The following is an 18606-nucleotide window of genomic DNA, read 5'->3' on the forward strand; positions in this document are numbered from 1 at the left end:
TTTTACAAAATGTTTATGATATATTTATTGGTTTGCTTATTTTTTTGTGTTTTTGTAAACTCAATATCACAAAATTGCTTCAATTCCCAACATGTTCAACACCAATCGAAAGGGATAGCAACCTCATACAGCCCCAGCTATGTGAAGATGTTCAATTTGTATGGCAATGCCAGAATCTGTGAAGTCTTCATCAGTTCGTCCTATTTTAAATAATACTACAAAATGACTGGAGGGTACCACGTTTTTCTCTCGTACTTTGAATAGGTCCCGCTCGACGATACATCGTCTCTGAAGCTTACCAGTCCAAACCCCATAGAGAAAATGCTTAATTACATGATTGGGAAACTCTATATATTCGAAAAACCTGTTTTATTGACATGTGCTTCAAATGTGATAAAAGATTTTTTTCCCTCGGGAGATTTTGAAATCGCCATAATCATCTGTATTCAAAAGACTGAAAATTACCGAATCTTCAACATTCAGACTTCACAGGTTATTTTAAAGTCTCCCTGGCAGGGATCACCCCAAACATATTCCACTCCTCGCTAGGCATTTCTCGGCGCACGAGGGTAGTTGCTTGCTCCCTTGGAGGGTTTTGCGATCACCTCACCACATGTGACCAAAGTATATTCTTCGATTTCCCAATCTCCTCGCAGTCAACGCGACAGACTACTACAGTATACTCCTTCGATTTCATTTACTCTGGTATGATACTTACAAATCCACATACTTGTGGGAGTTTGTCTACGGTTACACCTATTAACCATGCAAGGGATAGGTAGGAACATAAATTTACTACGACTCTCACAACTTCAAACTACACAATAGGTAAATCTCTATACCTGATTTCAGCAGTGACATAGTTTGTGTCTCTGATACCCTTTTAAAATCTGTAAACGAAATATGTTTTTAGGGTTTTTACGCAGCCATAATGCCCGATCATATCGCAAGGGCAGAAACTTCCAAACTGGCAAATAAAAGTCAAGTGAAAATTTAGTGGTTTTTTTTAACAATCTTATAAAACTTTTGCTCAAGATAATCTCTTTAATAATGTGAGGATCGACAGCCACAGTTGGGATTCCCACAAAATATGGTATTCGTTCATTTTCTTTAAAGTTCCACAACATTTCTTGCCGGAATCTGACGCTATGCAATATTCATCATAGTCGTTCTGCACAGCGGTACGATGAGATGTTAGAAAAAGATAACTGCAGTTAAAGATGACAAAACTCTAAGCCTTTCAAAGGGATATTTCAATGTGTTCGTATGTCTTTTCTCGTCTTGGCATGATGTAAAACCTATTACATGCCGTATCTACAACCACAAGTTTACCAGTATAGTGGTTCGCACATTCTGTTTGATTCCAAATCGCTCGCAATTGATCAAAAAATTACTAGGTCAATTTTAAATATCAAATACAAGGGAACACCACTAACTTTGAACATTTGTGCTGTGAGATTTTGGAATGTTCTACAAATTTTATTTGAAAAAAACTGGCTATAGAAGTACAAGTAGCTCATACATATGTATCATATCTAACGTATTGGGCTTATAGAACTATTTAGACATGTGAACGGAAAGGCTATCGAAAAGTAAGCATTATTGACTTTTTAAAGTAAAACTGATACAGTTTTCATTGTATCTACAATTGCTACAATGTTACCACAGACTGATTTATGTGACAAATCATACCCATCACCAGTTAAAGAATTTACATTGTTGAAAAAACATACACTTTTCAATTTCTTTATTATGTCGGGTTCATCAGGTCATATTTTACTTACTTGATCTAAAAATACGCTGTTGTTGAGAGAGAGAGAGAGAGAGAGAGAGAGAGAGAGAGAGAGAGAGAGAGAGAGAGAGAGAGAGACAGACAGAACAGACAGACAGACAGACAGACAGACAGACGAGAGAGAGAGGAGAGAGAGAGAGAGAGAGAGTGAGTGAGAGTGAGTGAAAAGGCGTTTAGATTTTCATGGACACACGAAATGTTTCCCCGTTTTGGTGGGGATGTACCGTCTTTGGTCTGAGTGTATCCAAACTTTTGATTAATCATTAGAGTTAAAGTAGTACGCGCCTCAAAAGTGAAAGACTTGAATTTTTGTTTAAATGTTTCTCGGTGAATCTTTCAACCTTTCTCGTACTTAATCCAGAAAAAACCAGGGGTCACCCTTTGGTACCGTAACAAACAAATTGCCAAACATTTACCGATATTTGAAATCCAAAATGGCCGCCATCCCTAACTCTTTTGGGAAAAGAAAATTTTGATCGTCAAAAGTTTTAGGCGGTAACAATTTTTATTTATTCAAGAGCTTTAAAATGAGCCCCACAAGTGGTAGACCAAAGAAGTATTGAAAAAAGTTTGAGAGTCAAAATATCTATACCCGAGGCGCATTTTACCTTGGGGTAGGGAAAAGCATACTTCGTTCGTATGGGTGTAACGTCTGAACATTGAGCCAAAAATGAGTACAAAAGTGCACAAACTCGATGTGTAATCATCCCCACTCATCACTAATAGTTGTTCTGCAGACCCTATCACCAACGCCAATTATTACCTCCCATTGGGCGCCCTTGGTTTTGGGCTGGTGGCTTCCACTGATTTTGAGCAGGCCATTGCTGACCACCTGGTCTCCATTGACCACCCTGACCACCACTAGGTGGTTTCCACTGACCGGGAACCTGTCCACCACCAGGGGGTTTCCATTGGCCGGGAGCTTGTCCACCGCTTGGAGGTTTCCACTGGCTAGGAGGTTTTCCACCACTGGGTGGTTTCCAACCACCCTGGTTTGCCGGTGGTTTCCATTGTTGTGGGCCTTTCTGTCCATTTTGATTCCACTGACCACCACTTGGTGGTTTCCATTGAGTGCCTCCACCACTCGGTGGTTTCCATTGTCCTCCCTGGTTTGCTGGAGGCTTCCATTGCCCACCTCCACCAGGTTTCCACTGGCCTTGGTTTTGTTGTCCCCCACCGCTAGGTGGCTTTTGACCTCCAGCAGGCGGCTTCCCCTGGCTTCCACCCGGTTTCTGACCACCTGGGGGAGACCCACCCTTATTTTGTGGCTGCGCAGGGGCAGGTTTCTGGACCTGGGGACCCCCAGGAGGCTTTGGTATTTGCCCATTGGCGTTTATTGCTGAAGCGTCGCCCGAAGGTGACACCATATCATGAATGTAAAATGTGTCAAGTCCCAAAGCTGTACGTTCCCTGGCTATGTGATACGTCCACCAAGAGTTTGAGACTCCAATGAACAACTTCGCACCTGGAACACAGAAGAACATTCTTATGTTACATCACAGTCACTCCACAGCTAGTAAAAGAGGGTTCATGAAATTCACATATTACAATACCAAATTTCCTATTCCAGAGTTGGATAATAAAAGGATAAGTTGCAGTGGGCTTTGGGTGATGTCAAGAAAGTCAAACGGTTTAAACCCTCACAAGCGTGTTTCGACGATCAGGTCATGAATTTGAATTTTCAGCGTTTTCATAGTATACCATCAGCTTTCTGTGCGCAATCGTGGTGGTTCCCTCACTAAACACTATAACATGTACTTCTGGAACACGAAGAGACAAACTAACACTTGATAACACTAAACTTGATCTCCGCTTTCATAATAAATGTGTCCCTGTTGCACAATTGAACCGCTGTGAAAACGAGTTGACAAGGTGAAGTTTGGCAGTGAAGGGAGACTTACGTGTGCATATCTCCTGTTCTACGAGAGAGAGTAAATCCTCATCGGCTTTGAGAAGCGATGCATAAGGCGTGTCGAGTTCGTAAAGGTTGGAAAACGTCTTGATGCCTTTCATGTTGATGGATAGGTCTCTCATGTGAGCCTTCAAAGAGACGAAACAATCTTACATGAGATATACCGATAGCCATCTCTTCACCTTCCTCCAAGTGATAAACTAATCCAATAAATAATATTTCTGAAATACATTGATCGTGCCACCCTGCCAGTAAATTGACTATCTTTGATTTTTAATCCCAATTTGATCGCGATGGTTAAGTTCACTGCGGGCCTAAGGATTTGGTGATGTAGAGGTATTACCTAAGGTCTGGTATACTGCTTCAAGTGATTCAAGGATAGATCGACATAAAGGCCGGAACAACTCCACAAAATCGATTGCAGATGTTGTCTGTCATAAGGGGGATAAGCCTATGAAATATACTTGTCATGTATTAAAGGGTAGAACGGGAGGGAGAGAAACACTGCCCGGCCCGAACCCTTTCCTGAAAGAACAAATGAAATCTTGAAAGAAACGCAAGTAAAATGCCCTATCATCAAGACTCGCTTCTCATGGTTGACGGTTTTCAATTGTGGTCGCATATACGCACAAAGATTTCTGCTGATACCCACCAATATAGTGTCTGGTGAAAACGCAGCGTAGGCACAATCAAGCTGGTGTTTCTCCATGACACTGATCAAGATACTGCTTATATTTCGTGAAGGAAGTGGACTGGCAAGACACAGGGGTCGTCGCTCCTTTGGCATCACTGTTTCACACCTGTGATGAATGGAACAAAAACGAAAGTGAACATGAAAGAGATTTATACAAGAGAGGTGTCATGATTTCAAAAAGAGATACAGACTAGTCAGGAGACTGATAGAGTAACGAACTGTATGTGAAAGAGATCAACATTTGCTGTTGTCGTTATTGTTTTTGATTTGTTCGTTTGTCTTGTTTTGTTTGCTTATTTGTCGTTTGGTGTTTTGTTTATCTGGCTGTCGTCTGCTGGTCGGGTGTCTGGCTGACAATCATGCACGGCTGAGTGGAAACATGTACATCTCAAACTATACCACACTAACTATTTATCTTTTGCAGCTGTAACTAAATGAAACGTATATGGATTATATCACAATATGTGATTGGTAGCAGATGCAACGTAAATCATTTTTATAGTTTTGATGGCAAAATTATTATGTTTTGTTAGATAAGGGCGATAATTGTATTTATGCAATTTTATAAATGAACAATTTTTACACATCATCGAGTTTTCGCAAAGTGGAACAAGCACCTCTCATAAAACTCTACGGCTGAGAAGCATACGACATGTATGATTCCGTAAACTTTTCTTAATTTCAATTTTAATGCTTACAAACCCATCAAAAAACAGCAAACTTTAGCCAAATCGTTGCACTATGTTCAAAATACGACAGTTTAAGGTCCGAAATATTTTTTTTATTCGGCATTTACAAGAGAATGCCTGGATGTGGGGACTACTGTGCCCGCACTCTGCAATCGTTCTTTTATGTGAAATCACTTGTAGTTTAATGTTTCCAGCTTTTCATTTGTACAATTTTTCACCCTCAAAATGTACGCTCTCGTGAAATTTAATTCTAAAATTCCATGCTCGCATATAAATGTTAGTAATTGTTCTCCTTTGCCTGTAATGTATTTTACCGATGACATATTTAACCGTTACGGTTAATAAGTTAGTTGCAGTTCTTATTCCGACGTGTTATCTTACTCAAATGTAAATGTAAAAGAGATAAAAAATGTGAAGATGTGATTAAATCATGTCTATGAAACTCTAGGTCCTAAAAGTGTTCAAAGGTGATGTAATATGGATTTGTTGAGCCTATCTCCTATAAATTTTGATTTAATTTATAACGTGGTAGTAACCACTTACCAGATGCTGTTCATAAATCATTATGCTGCCGACTAAAATTTAAATACCATGTTTAGAAATTGCCTGATGCGAACCAAAGATATGTTTTAGCCAACAGCAACTGATTGTAAACCTAATCAAATTCAAACACTTACCATATTTTCTTGAGGTCATCATTCATACTCCAATGAATTCCAAGGAATGGGCAATCTTTGAAGAGTGCGTTGACGAATGTTGTGGCAATGGCCTGGATATGTTTAGCCCTCGTCAGATGAGAGTCGATGGTCTTGAGCTTGCTCTCCTCGAAGACAGGAGCTGGAAGTGTCGCTACGTTGTGAGGCCAGTAGATTCCGAGGCATCTATTCTTGTCGGTCTCACTGATTTTTGTGAGACTCTCAGTGGCCGTCTTTGGCACAAAGCTCATCCCGGGAAACTTCACACCATAGATCAGTCCCAACCTTAGTCGCACAGTTTCATATACTTTCTGGTAATCTGCCGGCGTGCTCTTTCCCTTAAGCTTAGGAGGTCCATGGACGGTCACTCCTAGATTATTGTCGCAGTCTTTCTTAAACTGCTCAACGCTGGCCACAGGTATGATTTCGCTAAGCTTCTCGATGTCAAAAGTTTCGTTGAAAAGCATTCTCTCGCTGATACTGTTCATGTGATGTGGAAAGAAGTGGGACAGCACTATTGCTCTGTTGTGTTTCATGGCAAAACCTATGGCTGTTTTGAGACTGTTGTACTGGTAATTAGGACCTCCGACTCCCAGTCGAAACATCGGGAACAGATACCTTGGATGTGTGTCTTCTACGTTCAGAAGTTTCCCATTTTCCATGATGAATCGTTCTGGTAGAGGAGTGGTGTGTGGCGGTGTGACGTAGGGAATCGCCTGCGGTTGTGGCATTCCCACGGGAAGACCTGGCATTCCTCCAGTAAGATCTGGCATTCCTACAGGAAGATCTGGCATTCCTCCAGTAAGATCTGGCATTCCTACCGGAAGATCTGGCATTCCAACGGGCAGATCTGGCATTCCAACGGGAAGATCTGGCATTCCAACGGGAAGATCTGGCAGCTTCGGGCCTTCGGGAATGTGACCATAAGGCATCAACGGCCGCTCGTAGGGACCTTGTCTCCCTGTAAAGGTATCATAACATCTTTAAATTCACTGGGTACTCCAGCAGATACATCATTTTGTGCTGGACTTTGTACCTCCTGCACTGAAGGTCCACCCAAACCTAGCCCCAACCCAAGATCCAGCCCTGAAGTACTGTCATTCTGGCCGGGTTGCTGTTGTGCTGGAGACCCTTCAAGGCCAAGACCAAATCCGAGGTCTAGTCCCCCGGGGATGTCATTCTGAGCAGGGCTTTGTTGATCTTGGACTGGAGCCCCTTCCAGTCCTAACCCAAGCCCAAAATCATCTGTATCTTCTCCGAGAAGGCCCTGATCTGGTGCTCCCGTCGGAATAAATGCCGAAGTAAGCCTCATTTCACCTGCTGTGAACATGCCTTCAACAGACGGGGATGTTAACCAACCGCCATCAACATCGTCTTCTTCTTTCAGTTCTGTGTCCTGAAACTCGTCAAGCTCTTCTACTCCTTCGGTTTTTTCATCCATGTTACCTTCACCCAACCAATCTGTCAGCAAGTCTTCAGTCTTTTCATCTGTGTCACCATCACCTAACCATTCTGTCAATAAATCTTCGTCTACGTTCTCTAATTCCCCCATCTCCCCTACCTCGCCCGTTTCCCCATCACCCTTATCTGTCTCCCCCTCAAAACCCGGGAACAATAGTGTATAATCGTCTGGAGTTTCCTCATTTTCTAATGTCCCAAAGTCTCCTTCCTCCTCACCTCCCGACAAAAGTGGGGGCAACCCTTCTTGCGCTTGTCCGAAAGTGTCCTCTAATTCTTCCTTTATCAATAAGTCATCGCCCGGTTGCTGTGATGTGAGTAGGTAAGGTCCGTCCCCCTGGTCTTGAATGCCAGTTGAAAATTGTGGCGGGAAGGTAAATGTAATCATGTTGTCGCCAGTATCAAGGAGATCGTCTGGAGGTTGCTATAGGAAGAGAAAACACAGGAATTGAATAGAATCATTGGATGAATTTGATCTGTTCTATGGGCTTTGTGGTTCTACTTTGTTTGTTTGTTTGTTTGTTTGTTTTTGGGATTTTTTGCTTAATTTTGGATCGATTGTTTTACAAGAGACACGACCGCGCCCCCTATCACATCACCGGGAAGAGAGGAGGAGCGAGGAGGGACAGAAGGGTAACCCTGATGAACCCGTATACACCATTGCATAACAGCATAGGAGAAGAGGTATCGGCTGACATCCCCGATGCTCAGACGCAGGTCACGTGTGCTAGGTGAAACGAGGCCAGGTTGGTGACATGTACTGGGTTAAATGAGGCAAACTCCGACAGAAGCACCAGATCGTAGAAGATATCGAGGCCTTCGAGGAAAGTAAACATACATGAAAGACATGAGGAAACACAAATTGAATTCACAAAAATACTGGGCTATCACAATTGTGTATAGCCCATTTATTATTTCAACCAACACTCATTCGTCCTATTAGGAAATTACCTTAACTAAACACGAAATACTAACACTGTGACGGTTGTTACTGACTGGTTTTCCATGTATTAAACATGTTAGTGCGGAGCACGAAGCTATATAACATTGCTGAGCAGCTGTTCATACATGCCAAGTGTTTGTAAAAGAGTTTTAATTCTTTTGGCAATGTTAATGACGTACATCTCAAAGTCTACATTCTGCATGCCCCTCCCCGCTATCTCCACTTTTACCTACAATTGATTCATCATCTTACTGGTGTCAAAGTAACTTGCCGAACGCTTTTATTCTTCTGTAGAGTTTAGACGATGAACATTTCATGTCTCTCTCTCTCTCTCTCTCTCTCTCTCTCTCTCTCTCTCTCTCTCTCTCTCTCCATTTCAGTGATTTCAACGACGAGTTATCATTTATCAGAATGGCACACCTAGGCTTATCGGTTGCTCCATTCAACCTGCAACATAGAGCACTGCCAAAGACACATAAGACATAATCTTTCGATAAAAACATACCTTGCGAATACTTTGTCCACGCTTTTCGTATTTGATGAAAATTGTACATTAAAGTACTTTTAGTCTACATTATTTGAATAAAAATATCAATGTGAATGCAGCTTTCCCCATCCGTACAAATAGTAAAGCTTTAATCCCTTAAACCGCTGTCAACTTGCATTGTGACATCGGCAAATGGTTTCCATAGGAACAACCCGTCATCTGGTATGACAATCATGCAAAGCGACTCGTGTACAAAGGGCGATAAACTGCGAATTGTACGTATTTCAATAAAACTGTGTAGAAAATGTTTCCGTATCCGTGGCTTTTGTCGCCGTCATTCCCCTTAACCGCAGTAAGTAGTGTAGGTTGAACATATAAAGGTATCAAAAAAGTTGGAAAAAAATATTTGAAATACATTTATCAATACGTTCCGGCGGCTTTATGATCCATCTTCTTACATTTGATACTTTTACACTCTTAGATGTCGTTCGGTACGGAGAACCATAGATAGGCTTTCGTACGTGACTTTGGGGATTTAAGTTGTGAATATTTGTGAGTTACTGAGAATGTGTGCCTATGCAAAAAATACTGGTGGTGCTTACGGGCTAGGTGTGAACTCCGTAGATCATATCATCAAAACTTAAAACTAGAAAAAAGTTCTGCTAAAAATACGGTGTCAGGGGATTCATACTTATAAAATAGTATGTATACAATCATGTCATAACCAGCGGCTATGAAATTGACGAGTATCCGAACGAATATCGATCATTTCTTGGAATTTTGTATCGTTACGGTAAGTGATTGCCTAATTATGGACATTATTGCAGAATTCGGGAAAACGTCAATTATATCAATAAATTAATCTTAAATGAAGGATTTTATACAAAATTCTTACAGCTGAGAGAAAATGCTAAGAATTCCTCTAACAAGAATTCTTATTTATTTGCTTTAATTGCGCTAAAACACAATAAAACGTCAAACCTGAAATATTCGTCCTCATTTGTAAATTTGAAATAGTGCAAAGAATCCATTCAAATCGTTACAGTCGGGCATTTGACCAATAAAATCACAGTGTCGCGTCAGCTGTTCACCTCATTTGAATATATCCACGTTGCACACATAAACTGTACCGGAAACCTACGGTCATCACAATTTTGCCATTTTCTCATTTTAAACAATTCTTTTATCATTTACTCTACTTTCAGAACAGTGTCTAGTCGTTTTAAACATATTTCCATGTTGATTTTGTTAATCATTAGCTGTGTGAGATGTAAGCTTGATCAACTTCCGTATTTTTTAACAATGATTACAAAATTTGTTATTTTAAAAATCTGTTTTTTTGTAGTTACATCTTTCGTTGTTAAATTCCGTCCGTATTTTTCTTTAATGAATCGTTCATTGCATAAAATAAAAAAGCTGTTCTTAATTTCCACCTTTTGAGCCCACTCTTTTAAGGCGTATACTTTTTCTAATGTAATTCACGAAGGGCTTACGTGTATATTCAATCTGATAAGTGACAGTTTCTGTTACATATTTATTCGTGAAAGGCGTTTGTCAGCGGTATCATAAGCATAAACCACTAAAAGGTATATGCATACCCGTAATAGATCTGTGAGAATGTAAGTGTAGTCTAACATTCTGTGATATTCTAGCCTACGTTGCTAATAGCTTTCATACGCCATCATTCGAACATTATTCCAAAAATCGTCTTTGAACCAGACCCTGAATTTGTTCCCGTTTGTGGGAAACAACTACTAAATGGTTAACTAAAAGTCATCGGTGTCTGGGCCATGGAGCTATTCGAGCTTGGCACGCCAATGTTAGATAGCCAAGTAAGACACAATACGATTCTTCTGTCAAGTTTACCGTGGCAGCATCGTTGGATTCGATGGTAAACTGGTATATGGGCAATTCACGTCATTTTCATACATTCAAAAATACTCAATGTAATTAATGAACCTTGTAAACAGAGCTCATACTGAGCAACTCACTAGTTTTACATATATGGAGCCACCCCTTTAATGTTATCAAGTCCTCCTAATGTTATTTTGCCAGTCACAACATTTCTCTTGTACAGATATTGTGTTTCCTGAGGTGCAAAGCTTCCCATTCGTTATTTCATACTGACAGGTTTGAAATCATGATATATAACACTAAATAACATGAATAAAAAATAGAAACCTGAGTACTATATCAGATGGAGTTCCACCACTCACCGTTGTTGCCTTTAGTCCCATATCATTCATAATTTCCTCCAAGTCCATCTGCCATATCTGGTTGTCGTCTTCAGGGTCTTGCATGGATAGGGTGTCTAGCGAACGGATCAGCTCTGGGTTACGGTGAACTTTGACGATGAAAACGCATAAAAATCCCGTCATGGCAACTAGGAGATAGAATTTCAGCAATCTCGTCGTGTCCCGATGGACATCGATGCAAAATAGTTTGAGTTTAACCAGGCTTTTCATTTTGGTGTTGGTTTTGGGTGGGGGTCACAGGATCTCTGGACGTATTCGATGGAAGAGAAGGTCGGCCTGGCAGTAGCGATCACTGTGACAGCGTTAGGCCAGAGCGCCCGTGCGTGATTTGGAAGTCCTCATATGCAAATGAGCAATCTGTGACACCACAGGGGATTATCTTACCGACGTAATATCACTGCCACATTTACAGTATTTTATTTAGCATTTTGAAATCGCCTGCCACCGTTCATCGCTTCAAGTATAAGACACCGTCTGAAACAATGCGAGTGGTTTACCCTTGACATATAGTGACCGTGAAGTTTGACCGAATAGATAAAAGAAACTTCATTTTTGCCTATTTCTGTCAACTGCATCAATGTAGAATACTATGAAGCTGAAAAGCGGATGGCTGAATACTGACTTACGACAAAAGCAACAACCTTTATCCAGAACAGATGTTACCAAAACAAAGCGATCATTGGTCGACCTCCCGGCATTGCCCAGCATTTTCTCAAGACAATGCGTTTTAAACGGCAAGCTATTAACCCTAAAAGAATATTATAGCATTCAAGGGTCTTAGCTGGTGTCCTGTCGGAGTCATGGTAGTGTCGGCAACCACGAACTGATTAAGCATCCTCTCTTCTCGATTTACAAGCCATTCTTTAAAAACATGAAATACATTGATTTCAAGTGTTGTTGGTCGCCCACATTTAATGTCAACCGTTTATCTGCATTTGTGTACGGGCAAGAACATTGTTCACATTAAATAAATACAATAATTCTTGTTGAATAGTATCTTGTATCTCATTAATCGACACCAGCTGTGTATGTATTTTCCAACATTTGAAAGAATGTGTCCCATCGCCAAAATGCAATAACATTTTTCAACTTGATCGTTTCATGATTGCAAATACCCAACACTGAATGGTTGGTATTTATTTTACTGATATTAACCTGTGAAACTAACACCAGACCACATTTATTTGTTAGTCACCTTTCATAAGCGTGTAAAGCCATGAATTCGTATGGAAAAGAAAGTGGCAAGTGCGATAATGAAGATTTTACGGTAAGTGAGCGTGACACGTCAACAATTTCCCTGCTAAGTAGACTTGTTCGCTGTTTAAACTTGTTACATGATTGATTGAACAATTAATGTAGACAACCTTTGTGGACAAACAAATTAATTGTTTTGTTTTAACCCGCCTTGTGCACTTTACGCCCCCCCCCCTTAAACTCCAATCAGGTCTATTCCGTTTATTTATTCCAACAAAACTTTGCAAGGAGAGCTTACTTCTTATCGTTTCGAAATATCTCATTTGTACAGAGGAAGTTCTATCGTGGTGTACTTTAGTGAAGGGCTTAAACACCACGCACTGAATGCGAATGACAAGGTCGCATCTTTAATAGTCACAGATGCCCTATTTAGACGTCCAAATATTTCCGTCCACGACTGGATTTACCATAATGGACGAATGAGTGAATGAACATCGCGTGTGTTACATTTGATCCAGAGACCATTGTTGATGGGGATGGGTAGACTTGGTTCAAGTCGGTGAATTTCTAAAAAAACTTTTGTGATAGTTTCTCTTGTGTCTCTCCTATTTCATACAAACCTATTTTGAATTTAGCAGCCCAGGCCTCAGGCCTTGTGATTTATTGAACGTGTTACCTTTGAGTCTGCGCAGTAGTGGGTTAGTTTCAAGTTGTGATTCCGGGAAAAACCTCCCTGTGCAGCGTTCACCCCACTCACGCGTTTCACATGAAAACAGAACATGAATCATCGCGTTCATCCCACTCAAACATTCACAAACCACAGACTTGAACCAAGTGTAGAGGGTGGGGTGAGTGGAACAATTACGTAAACTAAGGGAGCGTTCAGTTATTAAGGCCGGGGTGGGCCGGCAAATTCTTCCTGCGCATCAGTCAAAATAAGTGAACCCCCCTACCCATTGTACCAAAAATTTGATGATCCCCTTTTAAGATGACAAAAATTTCATGACCCCCCACATTGCTTGAGTAAAGCTGCACACACAAACACCTCGGAGAGGGGGTATGGAGTGATGGAATCCAAAAAAGATCTTAGACTTTTTCAAATGACCTTCCTTACAAGCTCACAAGGTGTTAATGCTCAGGTTTCCCCTTCTGACTCGCTATAAATTTGGAATTACCTCATACATTACATGGTAATGTATGAAAAAACTATGTAATACTTTTTAAATGAAAAGCTATATCTATGCATTTATAGATATTTGATAATTTACATAAATGTACTTAAATGAAATAGGGTTGTTACAACTGGTATGTGGACAAAAGTTTGACTTAGAATTTCACCGAAAATGTTCATCCCACTATAATAATAATAATAATAATAATAATAATAATAATAATAATAATAATAATAATCTTTATTTCAACTCGATAGCCTTGATAGGTATACGCCTCTTTTCACAAGGGTCGAGCACAAAGAAAGTTAAAATACAAAAACAAACAACAGCACAGCAAAGTTAAAATACAAAAAAACATACAGCAACACAACAAAATCGACAACAACATAAAATGATCAGAAGGTGACAGCATCAGTAAAACTTTGTAAATAAAATTTATAACAAGCACGTTTAAAAATTGAAAGGCTTGTACAGCCTCTTATTGATGTGGGCAACTCGTTATAAAACCTCGGAGCAGATACTCTAAAAGATTGTTTCAGCAATTCAGTTCTTGCAAATGGTACTTTTAAAGTTTCATTAAAAACAGATCTTAAAGATCTTTGTGCATCGTAGAATGTTAACATGTCCCGGATATAAGATGGAGCCATGCCACAAAGAGCTTTGTAGACAGACACAACTAATTTATACTTGTAACGATAGGATAGTGGATACCATTTCAAACGAGTAAACATTCCACAGAGGGAGTGCCAGAGTCACAATCCAAATTCAATCTCATTGCCCGTTTTAAAAGACCGTTTAAACGATCCATATCCTTCTGACTACAACAACCCCAAATACTAAGACAATAGTCAAAATAGGGTAAAATAAAACAATTGTAAAACTGGCGCCTCGCTGAGGTTGGTAGGAATGGCCTTATTCTGGCCAAGAGATATAGTTTACATTTGATTTTCTTCACAATATTATGGACATGAGATGCCCAAGACAAATCACTCTGAATAGTAACATCAAGAAGTTTCTCACAATCAACATTTTCAATATTATTGCTACCAAGTTTAACGTTTAGTACTGAACTAGTCAAGTGTGACCGTTTTTGCCTAGTAGTGACCAACATGCATTTGGTTTTCTCAGTATTAGGACACATTTTGTTATTTAAACACCAATTATTAATATGTTCAAGGTCACTATTTAAATTACATTCTAATTCATCAGTGGTCTTAGCCGACGTGTGCATTGTACTATCATCGGCAAACATCTCAACTTCACATTTAGTTGTATGTAGAGGCATGTCATTAATATATAACAAAAACAGTAGTGGGCCTAGAATTGACCCTTGGGGTACACCAACTGACAATGGTACATTATCAGATTTGTAACCATTCATAACAACACACTGTACTCTGTTGGCAAGATATGACTGAAAAAAGTTGAGAGCGTTATCTCTAACGCCGTAGATTCTAAGTTTTTGGATCAAAATAGTATGGTTAACAAGATCAAATGCTTTTCTTAAATCGAGAAATATTACACCAATTAATTGTTTTTTGTCTATATTACAACACCATGAATCCAAAAGTGAAGTAAGATGAAGTAAGAGCAGACTGGCATGAGTGAAAAGCTCTAAATCCCGATTGTTATACATGGGAGTCCATGATAAAATTGTGAATATTTTTGTTTCCAATGGAAAACTTATCTCCACTACACCCCGATCACATAACTTCGTCGTGCGACACGCGAATAACTTTTTCTACTTTCTAATATACAATTTCGTGTGCTGCTAAGAGGAACCCTTTCTTCTGTGCAGTTTAATTTAACTCTTCCCTACCCTTCCCCGCTTGAAAATACTTGATCGATACGGCCTTAGACAAGAACACTGATTTCCTTGTCGTAATTTTGGTGTATTACGAAAGGGTTGATATATAAGGTTGGAAATAGAAGCCACCCCAGCCTGTATGAGGCAGGCCAGTGAATATATCTGACCACTTCTCAGGGGATATCAACGTGGAGACACGGTTCCTCTTCTTTAGGTCAATTGTCAAATATCTATAAATGCATAGATATAGTTTTGTATTGAAACAGTATTACATAGTTTTCTCATACACTACCATATATAGTGAATCAACATTATCGACAGCTGATTATCAATTAACCCTTTCAGGCCTAAACCCCTATATATAGGGATAGCTCTGGTAAGTTACTAGAAAGTCGGGCCTGAAAGGGTTAAATACAAATATCGATATTGCGATTCACCTCAAATTTCTGACCAAATCCCTTTGAGGGGTAATTTCAAAATTATAGCAAGTCAGAAGGGGTAATTTGAACATTGACGCCTTGTGAGTTTGTAAGGAAGGTCATTTGAAAAAATCTGAGAATTTTTTGTTGTTGTTGTTTTTTGTTTTTTTTTGAGGGGGGGATTCTATCGCCCCGCCCACCCCGAGGTGTTTGTGTGTGCAGCTTTACTCAAGCAATGTAGCAATGTGGGAGGGGGGAGGGGTCATGACATTTTTGTCATCTTAAAAGGGGGTCATCCATTTTTAGGTGCAATGGGTAGGGGGTTCACTTATTTTGACTGATGCGCAGGAAGAATTTACCGGCCCACCCCCGGCCATAATAACTGAACGCTCCATTAGCTTGATAATGTAAGTGAGAGGGACGACACTCTTTTGACTCAGTAAAATAAAACATATGAAATGCGAAGTACATGACTTTAATACTGAATCATTGCTCATTAGTGCAATCTGCACAAATACTAATCTACGTCGAGAAATCAGTGTAAACTGAACACAAAAAACTTTGGGTAACGAGTTAACACTTGTGACCTAAACTTAAAGGGGAAAGTTATTTATCAGCTTTAACTAAACGTAAATTGATCAACTTGTTAAAAATTAAAATGAAAAACAGAGGGCTAAAACCATGTAAATACTTAATTTCAACAAGGACTAATGCAAGAACCAGGGATTGAGGACGTGCCCCTTTAAACCACTGGACAAAAGGTTCTGTAGCCATGCAGTCAACAGACTTGATGAGGAAGTGGAGTTGAAATATCATCATGTGTCAAAACATAAATATACTTTTTACATTATGAACATATATACTCTATAAAATGAATTGTGAATAAATGATGTGAAGTCTTTCAGCCAAACGATATGCTCCAACTAAATACAGCTTTCAACTTATGAACATCAATTCCATGAAATGAAAGTGGACTTAAGCGTGTTGAACAGTTCACTTTTCAACTGAACTTGTCAACAAGACCAGCCCATGTAAGCACTGTCACAGTTGACGACTGAATCGAATGGGATGCAAATTAAAAGTTTGAATGAATGAATGACTGAAAAGTCCAGCCCTAGTAGCAGATTCAAGTGTCAGCAACAACAATGTTGGGTTTACATACAAACCGTACTGTTTTGACAAATCACGTTTGTTACATTCACCACGCATTAAAATAGTGTGCACCTTAGAATTGTCACGCCCCATACTTTGGGCCTAGGAGTTAGGAGGTACAATCGAGGGTGCTAAACTCTCCCACCCTTTTAGTGACCAGCGTCTTAACTGGACGAAGGCAAATCGGAACATCTTCTGGATTTGACGATTAATCAAAAATATAATCAAGTCTTGCACAAAGCTACATTAAACTATTACCTCCCCAAAATGATACAAATTGACGGTTACCATATTGTCTCACATTTGAAAGTCAAAATGACCATTTAAGGCTTTTTTTGATGTCGGAGGGGGCACAGTAGGAAGGGAAGGGAACGTCAAAATTTGATGAGTAGGAAGAGGGATAGTAATTGAAAGTATATCTAGGATGCCTGGTTTTGTTTGGAAAAGGAGGAATCCTTTTCAAAATTACCCTACGGAAATATTTGTAAACGCTGCCTTACAGATCCTCTTCCACATTTTCTTAGTCTGGAGAAGAGCGTTTCACCCCTTAATGTTTACCTGTATCAACGAAAAGGGGCCGAATGTGTGACCAGCTCCTTCAAAAGGACCGAGGATTGGCACCCAAGGAAATTTTTCTTAAAATCGGACCTATTCAACACGTACACCAGCACAGTTTCATGGATAGCCAACAGGGTCCTCAGACAGAATAGCAAAAACAATCAAACAAACAAATAATAAAAAACGATACATACCTACCTACCTACCTACCTACCTACCTATACCTACCTACCTACCTACCTACCTACCTACCTACCTACCTACCTACCTACATACATACATACATACATACATACATACATACATACATACATACATACATACATACATACACGCATACATACATACTTGCACAACAGATCAAATAACAATTACAAACTGACTAAAAGGAATTAAGAATGTGCAAAAACATCACCCTATCTATATTAGAGAGGATGGCCTGTCCATAGCCATGCATAGCAAAGTGAATATACATATGTCTACTGGTAGTCTCACAGAATAACAGTCTGTTGTTTGTTTTTTATTCATGATTTATTTTTGTTCAGTCTGCTGTTTGTTTTGTATTTATCACTTGTCTTTCTCTCTTGTGTAAATTCTTTATTCCTTTTTGTTCGTTTATAATGATCACCTGTTTTTGTTGGATAGGCTTTATATCCCTCTCAGGACCCTCTCCGGAGAGTTGTTACTCTATAACTTGGGCGGAATATTCGTTCCTGGACAATACTTTATTACACAGCGCCACCAGACGATCAGTAGATAAAAACCCTACGTCGATAATACCTGTTGATGGTTCAGTAGAGACGAACTAAATCCATACTACCAATAGTATCCCTAATAGTACCTCTGTGCAACAAAATACTTAGGTTGGAACGGGACTCAAAGGAGGGACCCGAAGGGACTTGTAGTTTGTCGAAAACTTTCGGCAAAGGAGTGAAGGAGTTATTGTACTGGCATTTATTTCATTTTAAGCTCTACAAGTGGGGGTGGGGGGTGAGAGAACAACAACCTGTGCCATGTCACTAAAATTATTATCAAAGACATTTGACACACGTCATGTTGTTTTTTTCCTGAACAGCAAGTTAATTTTTCGTCAGATAAATGTTAAATGACGAGGGGATCTTTCTCCATGATTGTGTAAATGCCACTTGGAGTGGTTAAGTTACGTTAAACCATCAATTGATGTACCCATATTTTAACATTACTTATCTAATTCAAAGCCAATACAAATCCTGAATTATGTTTTAAAAGGAAAAATAAAAATCTGTAAGTGCACATAATTCTGAAAATTCTTCATATGGTGAATGTGGGTGATTCCATGCCTGTATATCCGAACCATAGGGCACAGCGTGTACACAATAAATAAATAAATAAATAAATAA

The 18606-nt window shown here is 39.5% G+C and overlaps 1 protein-coding gene across 2 annotated transcripts; it reads right to left on the minus strand.

Annotated features, from left to right (window-relative positions):
• Positions 1 to 11071, minus strand: LOC139135243 (uncharacterized). Of its 2 annotated transcripts, XM_070702534.1 has the most exons (6): positions 10887 to 11071; positions 5765 to 6743; positions 4357 to 4504; positions 3694 to 3832; positions 2556 to 3257; positions 1 to 1800 (listed from the first exon to the last, which is right to left on the minus strand). In XM_070702534.1, the coding sequence occupies exons 2-6, from the start codon at positions 6712 to 6714 to the stop codon at positions 1790 to 1792; spliced, it is 1950 nt and encodes a 649-aa protein (XP_070558635.1). In that variant the 5' UTR covers positions 6715 to 6743; positions 10887 to 11071; the 3' UTR covers positions 1 to 1789. The 2 variants fall into 2 exon arrangements, with proteins under 2 accessions (XP_070558635.1, XP_070558634.1); XM_070702533.1 differs by lacking the exon at positions 1 to 1800 and having other exon boundaries at positions 2279 to 3257.
• Positions 11072 to 18606: the final 7535 nt, after the last annotated feature.

The sequence above is a fragment of the Ptychodera flava genome, chromosome 6 (assembly GCF_041260155.1).
Source record: "Ptychodera flava strain L36383 chromosome 6, AS_Pfla_20210202, whole genome shotgun sequence".
NCBI classification, from domain to species: Eukaryota; Metazoa; Hemichordata; class Enteropneusta; family Ptychoderidae; genus Ptychodera; species Ptychodera flava.